The 14,236-nt window shown below is 43.5% G+C and overlaps 1 protein-coding gene across 3 annotated transcripts in view; it reads right to left on the bottom strand.

The window, feature by feature from the left end:
* Positions 1 to 486: 486 nt before the first annotated feature.
* The window catches only part of SV2B (synaptic vesicle glycoprotein 2B), a 65,338-nt gene continuing 51,588 nt past the window's right edge, over positions 487 to 14,236 (bottom strand). For all 3 annotated transcript variants that reach the window (XM_017742695.1, XM_008640103.2, XM_017742696.1), the window contains exons 8-13: positions 13,460 to 13,548; positions 12,574 to 12,738; positions 9,889 to 10,022; positions 9,009 to 9,224; positions 6,598 to 6,757; positions 487 to 5,571 (exon numbers count right to left, since the gene is read on the bottom strand). In XM_017742695.1, coding sequence (XP_017598184.1) covers positions 5,388 to 5,571; positions 6,598 to 6,757; positions 9,009 to 9,224; positions 9,889 to 10,022; positions 12,574 to 12,738; positions 13,460 to 13,548 — 948 coding nt within the window. In that variant the 3' untranslated portion in view covers positions 487 to 5,387. The remainder of the gene's footprint in view (positions 5,572 to 6,597; positions 6,758 to 9,008; positions 9,225 to 9,888; positions 10,023 to 12,573; positions 12,739 to 13,459; positions 13,549 to 14,236) is intronic.

The following is a 14,236-nucleotide window of genomic DNA, read 5'->3' as shown; positions in this document are numbered from 1 at the left end:
CATGCAGTTGCTGCTGTCAGTATCATTGCTCTGAAAGCATGGCCTGGACAGTTAGATACATACAGAGAGCTGCAAATAAAAAAGAAAGAGCTCACATCCTTAGAAATATATCCAAGAAGGGACTATGCTGTGGTCAAATGGTGTGCCAAGCCTCAAAATCAGTGCTTTTTTGGGGACGTATTCTTGTCACAAAGCAGAGTTTAGCTTTTTGGTCTTGCACAGCATTTAAAGATTTTTTCATGCTTCCTACGACCAGAAAATTTTTAAGGGTAAAGATTTTCTCATGTCCTGTGTTTGGAAGTCCACGGTGTGAAAGGATTGTGATAGAAGGGAGACTTAATTGAGTTGGGATTTTTTGAGAGAGGAAGGATGAACAAGTAGCAAATATCAGAGAAAGCCCCCACAGTGTCAGGGTACAAAGTTACCCAGTACAGCCCTTGTAAAAAGGCTCAAAATGTACATTAAACACAAACACTACAAGAGCCATTCTTTTTCTTCCAGCCTTTTAATGTAACAGAGAGAACAAAGTCCATTGGAACAGCTGCAATTTCCAGTCACAACCAGACACAGATCAAATAATAAAAAAAAAGAAGGTTTTAAATGAAGAAAAGGAACCAAGGGACTGGAATTGGCTATTTCACACACAGAGTCGACAGAACATCTAAATGAAACTTTCCATTAAAGCACGACACCAGGTGTTATTTACAGTGGGACTTGCAGGGTGTGTACGTTTATACAGCACTAGCATCACATACAGCAAAGAAATTTATTTCATTTTGTTTCCTTCACAGTTCCCAGGCTTGATTCTTCCTAAAAGCAGCATTTGCTAATATAATGGTGAGAAACTGAGGGAGAAACTTAATGCAAAATAAAATGCATAGGGTTCAAATCTACATAAACCTAAAAATACTCTCTCAGGTTTTGTGTGTCCTTTGGAAAGTCAAAGGACGAAAGCAGGGAGTATAAATGGACCTAGGGCCTCCTTAAGAGCATCAGTGTGTACTCTGCTGTTGGAGGTCTCAAAGCAGGACCTGGAAGGGACCTGGACATCTGCAGAAAGCTCAGCTCCATGCAGTCCTGCTCTATGCCCATGTGTGGACCCAGCCTTGGGGCTGGAGCATTCCCAGGCTCAGGGAACATCCCTCAGTGCCTCTCCAGTATCACTGAAGGACATCAGGATGCCTGAGCACTGCCCAGTGTGCAGAACCTCTGACACTGGATGTGGGTTTTCCAAGACTGACCCTGTTCATAGTCCAAAAGATCCATATCCCACCATTTGTAAGTCCCATAGCATTTCAAGGAATTTCAAAGAACGATGTTCCTATGGGCAAGGAGGGGATTACCCCACGCAGCACAAGCTGCAGCCACCACCACTAAGACATAGCAGAGCCAAAGGCAGTAACAGGAGCTGTCCTGCACAACTGGAGTAAATAAATCACTTTACAACAACCTGTTGATTTAACAGGGAATATAAGGAGGCAGAACTCTTACTGTAATACCACTGGTCTTTAATAATTGTATCAACAGCGCTTGGTGTTCCTATAAATGTCTGTGTCTGCATGCTCAGAAATTCAGCAGTGGACTCCCCCCATTACAGTGCTGTAGAGCCAAAGACACAAAGTCACAGCAGGCCAGTTTGGGTTCCCTAGCCCCACCTTTCCCATGCCACAATGTCTCTGGCTAAGTGGCTGCACTGGTGTGCCACACATGCGTGAGGGGATCCAGCTGTCCTCTAGAAGAGATCTTTGGGATTTAAGGCAAGTCCCCTGTCTTGTCTGTGTCCCTGTTGCAGTGAAGTTCATGAATCCGTGGAAATAGTGCTGTGCAGAGATCATCAGGGGACCTATGGTCAGCAGTTTTCTCCGTGGATGGTCCAGTGTATCCAAGACAGAGACAGTTCACTGTGGCAGATGTGGGCAGGGGAAGTGAGGGAGGAGAAATGCTGGGCCTTGCACAGCGGGGGCAATGCTGCTTTTACAGCAGAAATTAAGCTGAACTATCAGAGAAATCTTCCCCTGATTGGGGCTCAAGGATCTGTGGCTGAGGCTCAGCCTAACAGGTGGCCAAGGCTTGAAGCTGAGCCCAAATCAAGCCACAGCCAATGCAGAGGGGTCTGCACCCAGCAGCTGTTTTGCTCTGGAGAGCAGCAGTGTGACACCTACGCTGATTTACACCATGGCAAGGACAACAAACAAACACATTGGGAATATTGACTAAGCCTGTCCCCACTGAACCGGGTGGGAAACATCAGCCCAGGTGTCACAAAGGCAGTGCCTGAGCTGGAGCTGTTGCCCTGGATCTCTCTGTCCCTGAAGAAGCAGGGCTATCCAGGGCAAGTCATCTTCAGCTCAGCACAGGTCCTATGCATTGCCTCTACCTTTCAGCTGAGAATAATGGGAATCCATTCAATCCAGTCCTAGGCATCTCAGCTAGGTGATGTGAGTTCTCCATAACTTTTCCTTTCTTCCTTCTCTGCTCATTGCTGCCCTTTATCTCAGGCTCTCATATGCCAGCTGTGGTATGTTTGCTCTCTCCTGTTAGGTCACAAACTCTCTGGTCAAGCCAGGGGAAGGATCCTTGTCCCAAAATGTGCAATATCCCTTAGCTCTCAAGTGACTGACCCATGGATTTAGGGGTGAAAAGAATTTCCAGGTGACATTGACAATGAGATCCTATTGCTCTTTACCTTGTCCCAGCTATTCTGTGAGGTGAGGTTTAGCAGCCTGTGAACGAGCTGTTCTGTAAGGAAGAAAGGTTTCTAAGATTGGATAATACTTCCTAATATTACATTGCCATTTCTATCTCCTCGAGAGTTCAGTTTCTTCCTTCTCTGAAAATTAACAGGGAAGTTTTGCAAAATAAATGTCATTAATGTCATTGCAAAATGTCAATGGAGAGCACAAATAACCAGGTTTGCTGTGAGCACTGGGTGATATGTAAATAAGAATGCTATGCAAAATAAATATTCAAACAAATAGGTTCTGGCTCCTCAGAGCAGCACAAGTGAATAGTCCAGAAAATGAAACAAAATTTCGCCTCCCTGCCCAGTGGCAATGTGGTAATTGGCAAACAGCCCAACAGAATGAATGAAACCTAAAGGTCATGGTGATCTTTTGTGCTAAAATACATATTTAAACTGCTCCTCATCATGCAAAAGGACCAGATATTCTTAGAGAAAAAAAACCACATTCTGGGCTGTGATTCTGAACGGAAGCTGTGAACTGCTGCCAAAGGACATAATTACATTCACCCCTACCTTAGAGAAGGAACCTTGCTGTTTTGAAGACAAATAAATCAAATTAATAATAGAAAAAAAGCCCTAAGATACCCATAAAATGAAGAAATGAGATATAATAAGCTCGATTATTACAGCAGCTTGTGACTTTATCAATTTCATAAACCTCAGAATAAAGGTCAAAAATCCCAAAGAGTCCGTTGTAGCCTAGCTGATCCATGAGTGTTTATCCATGATTGACACAATGATAAAAGTGATGCTCATTAGAGGCTTTTGCCTCACTGGCAAGGATTTGCTGCTTGTGATCTAACCCCGCTGTGTGTCCTTCAGCTGCCCCTGCAGCAGCACCACGCTGACTCCCACAGCTGCAGCCTGGGCTGGCCCTGGGGCCAGCCAGCCTGAGCACAAGGGACTGTCCCTGTGCAGCCAAGGCAGAGGTGTGAGACATCAGTCCTGCAGGATTTCAGCCTAGCCTTATTTGGTTTTCTTAAAAAAACAAACAAAAAAACACCGAAAAAGCAAAAATCAAAACCAAGAAAGAAGATACAACAAAAGGTAAATGAGAAGATCGTCAGCAAAAATACAAAATAACCTTTTATGTCACGAAATATCCTGTTTTGACAAATTCCCTGTACTGTGTGATGGTTTCAGATCAATTCTGGTCTATTGCTGAGCTTGTTGAAAGGATATAATTAGTATTATCACATCCATTGTGACCACTGGTGTGTTATTGAACAGGTTGCTTTTCATTCTGGTTTCCCAAGAAAACACACCCCAAAATACACAACTCACTTTGCCTCTAGGTGCAACAGGACTTAACTCGTATGATAAAAAGAGCACACAAATTTCAGAAATATTCTCCACAGGATATCAAACTAAACTGTGCCACTTAATGGGGAATTTAATGTTCTGTACAGTGAAAGCTTGCTGTGTGCATTCCCTGTGTAACAAGTTAAATGGCTTTAAGTAACTGTGCTTACAGTGTTTCAATGAGACCCAAGTATATTAGAAAATCAAGCATCGTATTCTTCAAATAATATGGCTAAAATGCTGGTAAATTCACAGCTACCATACTCTAGGTATTAGGAAAAATCCCCTATTTACACTGGATAGTATGTACACATTTGGTTTGTGGAATGCTCCAATATCATATCAATTTCTCATCTGTGAAAGTTGTAGGAAAAAATCCCTCTTAATCATTATAGAAATATATATTCCCAGCCACTAACACATTTAAATATTTGGTATCTTGATGTAAAGTGTCACTAAGTTGGTCATTACTCCTGATAATCTTGAACTAGTGGGATTTGTTTTAAGTGTCACTCTTAAAATCCTCTTAAGGGTGTAGTAATTAAAAATCCTAAATTTTAATAGCTGATCACTTCAATGGGTTTATGTACGTTTGCAAGTAGGAGTAAATACATATACATATATATATAATTATTTAGATATTTCTCTTCCACAGCAAGAAGGTGCCTAATGATTCCCTGTGCCCAAATGAAGACAGTAAAGGGTTTGAAGCTCTGAGTCTTCTCAGAGAGCTGAGCACCCACCCTCAAATCCTCGAGAAATCAGGACTCTCACTCTTCCAGGAGGTTGGAGTGGTAATCCGAAAAAGACAGCTGAGGCCGCTGGCCACATCTGCAACTCTCACCCCTATTGCTGGAGCTCACTTACAGCTGGTTTGTTACCTGCCTCCCCCTGGGTGCTCTGCGTGTCTGAGCACAGCTGATGTGGATGGCCAAGGAGTGCTGGGCAGGAAGGGCAGGGTCTCCCAGCTGGGCAAAGGCAGGAGGGCTCAGGGTCTGTCCCCCCGTGTCACAGCCACGTGGGCACACACGTGCACAGAGCCACTGCCTGCATCTGGTGTCCTTGCAGTGGGACGGACAGGGATGGGGGCTCCCAGCGTAGGCAGAGTGGAACCCAAGCTCTGCAAGAGGTGTGTGGGGGCTGCATGCACCAGTCGTGGTTGTAAAAGGGTCAGACACGGTGGTTTTGTTTATATCCCTGCGGGTTCTTCTTTTCCTCTGCCGTCTCTCTTTGAGGTGTTGACAGAACAGTATAGAATGAACATTTGGGTGTTTCAGACATGGCTCTTTTTTGTTCTTCTTCTACATCTGCCCCCCACCCCAAGCCCCCTGGCCTGTGTTGCTCACATCAGGACTTGTTCTCGAGTCTCTGGCAGGCGCAAAGCGAGCAGGCCACCTCCAACCAGAGCGGAGGAGGCCAGAAGGATGGGAACCACCTTGGTTATCCCTACAAAGGAGGAAAAGATGGAGTTCCCCAGAATGGCACCAAACTTGCAAAGCCCATTGAGGATGCCAAAGGCTGTTGCCCTGTGGAGAGGAAAGCAGAAAGCAATTGTTAGGAGGGAGGTTCTGGAACAACTACAGAAGGTTTGGATGGGTAATTTTGTGAATGCTCTTATGTCACCCAGGCTATGCTTCTAGCAAGTAAAACTGGGCAGAATAAATACATAGATAAATAGATGCAACTGTTTTGCGTGTCTGTGTGAATGAGGAGAATGTCTGTGAGTACTCCTTTCTCCTTTTCATCTCACCTTCTCCCTAGCCCTAGAATGGCCCACTCTGTCTGCCTTTGCCCTCCCCAAAGACAGCAGGACAAAATCTCCTCAAAGCCCTTCCAAGGGCTGCCTCGAGTGGGTTGTCACCAGAGACACAACCACAGCTCTCCTCTAAATCATGTTTCACCCAGAAGCTAAAAGCACACTGCTTTCAATGCACAGTCCCTCTCCTTCCTTTCTGGCTTCCCACAACAGTCTGAAAAAGGCAAAAAGGGGCTTAAAATGATGTTGTAAGGAAAGGTTTAATCTTCAGGACATTGTCCCAAAGTCTCCTGTGCTTCCCTATGTCCCAAATCACTCAGTGCACATGGTTGTCTCCAGGTTTTGGAGGGGAAGGCTGTCCCAGTGATGAGCCATGGTGAGAGGCTGGGGGATTCAGTGTGAAAGGCCTGACTTCCATGCACATCCATGGAAATGAGAGAGTACATTCTCATTTGATGTCCCTGCAAATGGCATGAGGTTTAGAACTAGCTGATCCTTAATGTCCTTTCCAACCCAAACCGTTCTGTGAGATCACAATTCTATGATTCTTTGATTTATCAGCCCATAATTTCCATATGTCCATGTGATCCATGTGTTCAATCTGCCATGCATGCAGAATTATGCTTGCAAATGTCTGTGCTGATCCAGGATTACACAGCCCTGAAGGACTGGTGAAAATAAAATAAATAAAAATATATAGCTCCCCCACCTACACGTCTCTAGGGCAGCTTTTTCCATCGGGAGCTAAGAAGACAAAGTCAGAGGGTGAGACTGAGAAGAGAAATATTCTGAGCACCTTTTGTCTGTGGGGTAGAGCTCCACGGTGATGACATCCAGGGCGTTCCAGGCGGCGATGCTGGCCCCGCAGAAGAGGCACTGCCAGCCGATCATCGCCGACTCGCTGTTCCCGAAGAACAGGAAGAAGCAGCACACGGCGGAGATCAGCATCGAGCCGCCTGTGGGCAGAAACCAACAGAAACCCTGGCATCAGCTTCCCCTGTCCACAGCTGAGCAAACACATTTGTTGTTAAAATGGCTTTCAAGTGATGGCATTTCATCCCAATAAGAATTAAATCTGCGAGAATCCGAAAACACCTTGATGTTGACTATCTGTCATTCTCTGATGCTGGAAACCAGCCTGAAAATGTTCTCAACCACCTGATCTTGCTGATAGTCCTGCTCTACAAAGACTGTGAAGACAGGCGTTTCCAGGCAAATTTCCAGCATCTCAGACTTCCAGATGGACCCAAGAAGAGAAGAGGCAAGTAAACATGAAAGTCAATGAGGAGGAAGCATCATTGTGAAGGTTTTTCAACTTGAGTGTCAAGTCATAAGCTTGTGCATTTCATATCTTATTGAAGTCACTTGACACATTTGTAGTCCCAATTAGGATAATTTACAGTCACTTGTATGAAGCACTTGAGGTCTCTTTTAATTATAAGAACATCATTAGATTTCATGGCACATTTGCACAGGAGCCATTATTTTATGAACATCACCGAGGGAGAAAGTGAGAGCATTCATGCTCAGTTAGGCACAGTTCAGATTCAGAAATATTAATAGCTACATCACTGCTTTCTGCTCCATTGGGAGTTTTCATCTGAAAGCTGAAATTTGTGAAAAATCAAACTATTTTTCACCAGAATGTTCTGTTATCACTGAAATACCTCCATTTATTGCCAGAAAAGCAAACTCTGGTGTTTTTGGAGTCAATTTGGTACCATCCAAAATAATTTGGATGCTGAAGTGGAACTAAAATGCTTTACTTTGGACATGATGTTGCATCTTGCCACTGCAGTGGCGTGAGTATAAAAAGCTGCTGTGCAGGACTCCGTGTCCACTTCTCCTCCATGGTACAAGGCCAAACTACATCCCCACAGTGTAGTCTGGATGATATTCTCCCTGCTGCAAAAGCACAGCCCAGCTTTGGTCACAGTGAGGGCACCAAGAGATCTGCTGTTTTGTACAAGAGAAGGTTTGGCAGGATGTGATAAAAATGAACTGAAGCCCCAGCGAGGCACATAACACAAAAGAGAAATTCAGTGCTCCTGTTAAGCTGACCAGAAATAATATGTTCAACAGAGTGATACAGGTGGGACGCCAGAAGGCTCTTTCAATTGGAAATTCCATAGTGAAACATTTCAGCATGTCGTTAGTAATTTTTGTCCTGTACTCTTCATTTTGCAGGAGAAATAAGCATTCAGGGCTCCAGCTGTCATCTCAATTCCAGATGAAAATGCTGAAATGCTGACATGTTTGCAGGATGGACAATCTGATTCTCATTCATCTTCCCCTAATTTATTTCCCACAGACCCTCTGGTTTGTTTGAGTCTTTTCCAAATTCACCACCTGAATGCTCATTTTCCCTCAGTTTACATTCCTGACACATCAGTGGGGTCATCTTGCTCTACTTTATCCAGTCTGAAGGTGAGGCTGAGCTAAACCTTCCTTCTATTCTCAGAAGAGAGAGAGGTGAGCTCAAGAGATCGATTCATCGATCCTGATTTTATCAAATTCCTTTGACTGTCCCTCAGGGCATGATTCCCATAGTACCTGGAGAGCAAGGTCTGAACGCTGGAGGCACCAACACCAGAAATTCCCGAAGTATTCATAAAGCTGATAAGGTGATAACTCATTCTCATGGTGCTAAAGGGTGGCACTTTCCTTGGCTGTGATGTGGTCAGTTAACTTACCATATGGTCTCTGAAGCTGTTTGTGCAATCATTTGAAAATCAGATAAAAAACCAAAAGAGGGAACTCCTGTGCTGTCAAGCTGCCACATCAAATAACCTCTGTGAATATTCATTGCTACAAGCAAAATGTTCATTTATTTATACAGAGGCCTTGGACTTCAGCAGCAACAGTACCAAGAGGTCGTTTTTTAGCTCTGACCCTGATGTGTTGAACACTGGAAAAACATGCAGGATTTGACACAAAAGGCAGAATAATAAAAAAAAAAGGATGTTACAGACACACGGAAAAGCTGCGTGAGGAGGCAGGGAGTAGGTCACTCGCCCACGACATGGAGTAGATCACCTGCCTCACCCTCTAGTCTTTATCCTTCTGCTCCTTTTGTTAGGGGGATGACTCATTCCCACCAGAGCCATGCCAGTGTGCAGGCACAGTGAGCCCTTCACACCGACCAGGGCTCTTTGCAGGGCTGTACTCCCACCACGTCCTGCCCCATCACCTGGTGGCCCCACTCACCGATCATCTTTATCCTCCCGATTTTGTCCATGAGCAATGCAGAGATGATGTTGCCTGGCAGCACGGACAGGCTGCCCAGGAAGCTGACCAGGTAGATGAGAAAATCATTGTCCTCCTCAAAGTCAATGTGGCAGCCTTCCTTCTCCTTCATGAATGTGCTGTTGATGAGCCTGCAGTTGATGAATTTGTGTTCACAGCAGCAGGAGCAGCCAGGATCTAACCAAACCAAAGGCCCAAGAGGAGTTTCTCATCCAATGGAAATGGCCAGGGAGTATTTATTTCAGTGGAAATTTATTAGAGTGGCCAACTCTAGCTGAGTCCGTGGCTCCTGGTGGGTGCAATCTCATACACTTCTTTTATTTGTGGAGCCACCTGGACTGGTATCATCCCCATGCCACAAGGACAGGGTAATGCAGGCTTTGATTTTCGTAGCATTATACTTTGTTCTTTATTAGAGTAGAAATTAAAAGCTTTTTCGGCATAAATTAGTGACTATTTTACTGCTTATGATCTTCAACCACCAGTGGCTTGAAATTATATTTTACGCCAATTTTACTTGGTAGAGCTGTAAAGTGCTGAGAATTTTGCCATTACTTTAACCTGTCAGGGCCTGAGCACAGAATTTTGCATTTCCCACACAGCACCCAGAGACATCAGAAGCCATGGGGTTAAAACCACTGATGGAGCAACCTGAGGTCTCCTTCCAAATGCATCACCCTCTTTTTCTCCAGCAACACTTTCATTACCCAGCACGTGCTCAAACACACAGATCCCTACCATCCTTTCTCCCAGAAAGTAGATAAAGTAGTTCTAACAGAACAGTTTTCTGATAAAATAGTTCCTAGTTACGGAGATGAAACCATAGCAGGAATCCCATTACCAGTGTTATAAAAGACAGTAGAGATGACGGTGCAGTTTTCAAAGAAGGTCTCACTGGATCTCACATCTTCAAAGTAGCAATCCTCAAATAATGAATCCTCAAATCTCACTTCCTTGAATTTCATGCCAATAAATCTGTGGGGCAGGAAAGAGAACTTCACTGTGCTTTAAGATATTTTCTACACTGTGTAGGGTGCAGTGGCTGTTTCAAGACACAGAGTACTAATGGCAATTTCTGGGGTCATTTACAGAAAAGGTGTTGTTTGAATGGATAGCTTCTCCTCCAACTCCTTCTGTGTTTTAGTAGAGAAAAGGGTTTGAAAAGGTTTGGGTTTTTTTAAGAGACATAGATATTTTAGGATTTTGGCAGTTTTTCTATTCCTTAAAATAATCATATCTAAGAAAATGAGCTTCTAAAGCTGAGGCAACACAAATCCTCTCGTGTTCAGTCCTAGTCTGTCTGAAGAAGACAGAATTTCACTCAATGCAGGGCATTTCCTTCGTGAGCTGACCTTGCTGCCTTCCTTATTCTCCCCCCTCCTCCATCATAAATAAAACCAGACATTATCAGGAGCCTATTGAGCCATTTGGTGAAAGGTTTCTGACAGTTGTTTAAACTCAAAGTGATTTTTTAAGTGAAAACGCAGTGGGGTTTCTGGAGAGAGTGGGGAGATTATCTGAGTTCTGCTTGTAACCATCTCTGTTCGAGGTTTATTGCTTATCATGTAATGAAAACAGATTTCACTAAAAATAATAAACTGTGTCAGGTGATTGATTTCTCCTCTGATGGGAAGCGTGACATGTGTGACCTGGCTGCCTGAAGGATGACACAATATTGATTTACCTGTGAGATTTTGCAGGGACACGGAGAAGATGTATTAGGTAATGCACAGGCATGTTTAGAAGATGTAAGGAGCTATTAAGAACAAGCATTATTGCTCTAGTTAAAGAGACCATGACTGTCACCAGATAAAAAAAACCTTCTAACATATACTCTGCAGCTTAATTGACTTGAGCCCTTTTAACACAGTGTGACATGATGGTTGTTTACACCTTTAAATGAGCACTGCAGGGCTTCTTGACTGAGCCTACTAACAGAAATTATTAATGCACAAAATACCACAAGAAGACTATTCCAGTGTCTTGCTCCATGTAGAGGGTCTCGCAGGTTACAGCAAAACTTAAGCTGTTCTGCATTTGCTCCGTGATGTATTTGCCTGTGATGTATTTAGTCCCAAAGGCTGTTCAAAGCCTTTTTTCCCCCTGCAGGTTGCTTTCTTAACACCCAAATTTAAAAGAGTTAGATAGCAATGGCCTGGTGATCCCTGGAGTTTTAGCTCACAGCCAAGGGCTGGAAGGAAAACACAGCTGTAAACCATACTGAGATAAGGTCTGGGCATTACTGGAGTTTAGCTTGATCAGGTTTTGGGTATTTGAAATGGAGAGGGCCAAGTCAGGAGAATAGTGATTTACATCAGAGTTTTATGTCTTAAGGTGCTGAGGATCCTTAATTCTCAATGAAATTAGTGAAAATTCAGCACCTCCTCTAGGCATGAGAAAAATGTCCCCAATCCCTAAATTTGACCAACACCCACTTCTCACCACTTTCTTTTGGGGAACAGGAACTGTGGGGCTAGGTTTGCATCATCAAGCACAGCTCCTTGCTGCAGGGAAGGTCTATGGAAGGACATGAGGACACACGTTGGGGTGTCCCACCAAAGTCTATCAAATATATAAAAAGGAAATGGAGACAAATAGTTTCTGAGGGGACTGGAACAACCTGGCTGGGCAATGAGATGTGGTTTCAGCTGTGAAGAGTAAAACTGTGAGTGTTTTGTGTAACGCTGAATATCCACTGGGACCTCCCCACATGGTGCAAGGCAGCTGGAGCATCATCCTGTTAGGTCTACCTGGGGCGATGAGATCTCCACAGAAATTACATGGGGGTATTTTTCCTTTTTATTGGAATTTTGAAAAGTAGTAATGGAATGCTTAGGGTTTACATTGCTGTGGAACACAGAGTGATTGGGATCCAGGATGAATACAGAAGAAAAAACACCAAGTTCAGAACAAATAGGAGAAAAAAAGGAAGGAAAGCAATGATGTTCTGCTGGAGCAAATTCACTGAGTGAAATACTAAAAGAGAAAGTGACACACTCATCACTGGGGAGATAGTGACTGCAGTGGGAGAAGCACCTCAGTATGGCCATCATATGGCCTCTCAAGGCTTTAATGGCACAGCATGGGCTGCAGGATGGAGACTGGGGTAATTCATACTGAGGACTTCAAGAGAAAGAGCTTTTTATGTTGGAAATACAGCAGCAGAGCAATTTCATTACCAGTGGCTACCCAAGCCCAGTAGATGTCAGTGTGGGCAAAGGAAAAAGAAGTCACTTCTGCATCCAGCACAGCCAGGTGATCCCAACACAGGGTTGCTGGAACCAGGACTCCTCACAGGCACCCCTTGGGTTCTGAAGAAGTCAGTGACTGAGGCAGAGTATGCGGAAAAATGGGATTAAAATGATATTTTGTCTGTCAAAAACTGCCTTTGGGATTTGAGAAATTTAGATTGAGTGTCCAAAAGAACAACAGAGAGGTTCGAGTTGGTGGAAAATGGAAAAGAAAGAAAGGATTTCTAGGAATTTATTTCTGTTTGAATACATCAAAGCAAATTCTGTTCACTTACTTGTCGTTCCTGTATTCCCCATTTCTATGGATCTGGTTTTCCAGGGTGAAATTAAAGGTGAAATGGGACACTTCTTCCTCATCAAAGATCTTCACTCGTGATTCATATGCCTCGTCTTGGAGATACCGGATCATGTCAGGGAACCAGACAATAAGGCCATAGTAACTGGAGCAGGATTGGGAGACACATCAGGGATACAAGATTCTTCCCAAGATCTGCTTCACAACTTGTAAACTTGTTAAACTCCAAATGTGAATGCATGTCTGACACAAATTCTTGCTCACTACTGACACAGGACTGAGCAAAATGTTTCTGCAGTCTAAGCACCCTGCTGATCGCAGAAGCATGTTGGTCCTTTCCCCTTCACTTGAAGCAGGACCACTCATTTCAGTTCCCCTTGGCCAGGGAATAAAGAAATGTGCTAACTTTGCTGCCCAAGAGATTAGCAGAACAGAAACAAATTTGGCTGATTTCTGCAAGTGTGCTGTTCAGGTGAGAATTAGACAAAATTTACCTGTAGTTTAGATTTAGGCTTGCCCAAGTGGTTTTGATTTAGACTAAGGAATAGCTGAGAATCTGGTAGGATTGTGTCTATTTTTGTGTGTGTGTGGACAAGTTCAAATGAAAGATCTAAAAGTGAGAGAGACAATACATTACTGTGCTACTGACAACTTTTCAAGTCCTGGTTTGTTCAAAGCACCTTTTACCTCATATAAAGCAATCAGATTGATCAATATCTGTAGGAGAGCAAGGCTTAGTTCACAAAGACTCTTTAATATAAGACCAGGATTAATTTTGTAATAGTTTATTTACATGTGTAAATAACTATTCAGACTCTGAATAGCCCTTTAGTCTCCCAAAAAATATAAAGAAGTTCCTTCCTTACCTTAAGGCCATTGTAAACCAAACCACAGCCAGCATCAGTGTGTTCATCCTGTACTGGGCTGTTAAACAGTATAGCACATTGTCCCAGACCTACAAAGCCACAAGAAGGAATTAGCTGCCAGAACACCCCAGCAGACACTCGACAGCTTAATTTCTGAGTGCATCATAAACATAATGTCAGAAAAATGGGTTCATTAGGGGAAGGTCAAATGTGTGGCTTATATTCAGTGTTTTTTAAAAATTGTATTTCTGTAGTAAATGGCTTACAAAAAATCACTTATTCATCTCTGTGCTAGGGTACTTGATCTGAGCCCTCTGTAATGAGCTGGAGTGCATGACTAGGGCTGGGTATCATGCAGTGTCTCTCCCAGGTTATATCAGTTCTCAGACCCTCTGACAACTTTATCTTTTCAAAATTATGTATGGTGCCAGGAGTGCTTTCAAACCGAGCTCCAAAGCTCTCTGAAGAGCAAAAGCCCAAACACAGCTGGCACTTTAGGAGGTATAAGATGAAATCAGGTAGGGATGAATCCAAGCATGAGGCAGACCAAGATCTGCTGTTGACTCAAGCTATTAATTGCCACTTAAGTATAGTAATAGTATAGCACCTGCATTGCTATTAGTTAAGAAGAACTTTCCTTAACTTTCAGCTCATCCTTCAAGACTAGAAGTTCTAGCAAGGTTTTCCACAGTCCTACATGGGCATTAGGTGAGCAGCACAGCAGGTGTGAAAGGTTAAATGAGCCTAGGAGACAGTACAACATTCTTAGAAACTCGG

The sequence above is a fragment of the Corvus brachyrhynchos genome, unplaced genomic scaffold (genome assembly GCF_000691975.1).
Source record: "Corvus brachyrhynchos isolate BGI_N302 unplaced genomic scaffold, ASM69197v1 scaffold97, whole genome shotgun sequence".
Lineage (NCBI taxonomy): Eukaryota > Metazoa > Chordata > Aves > Passeriformes > Corvidae > Corvus > Corvus brachyrhynchos.
This window is presented reverse-complemented; position numbering and strand designations above follow the sequence as displayed.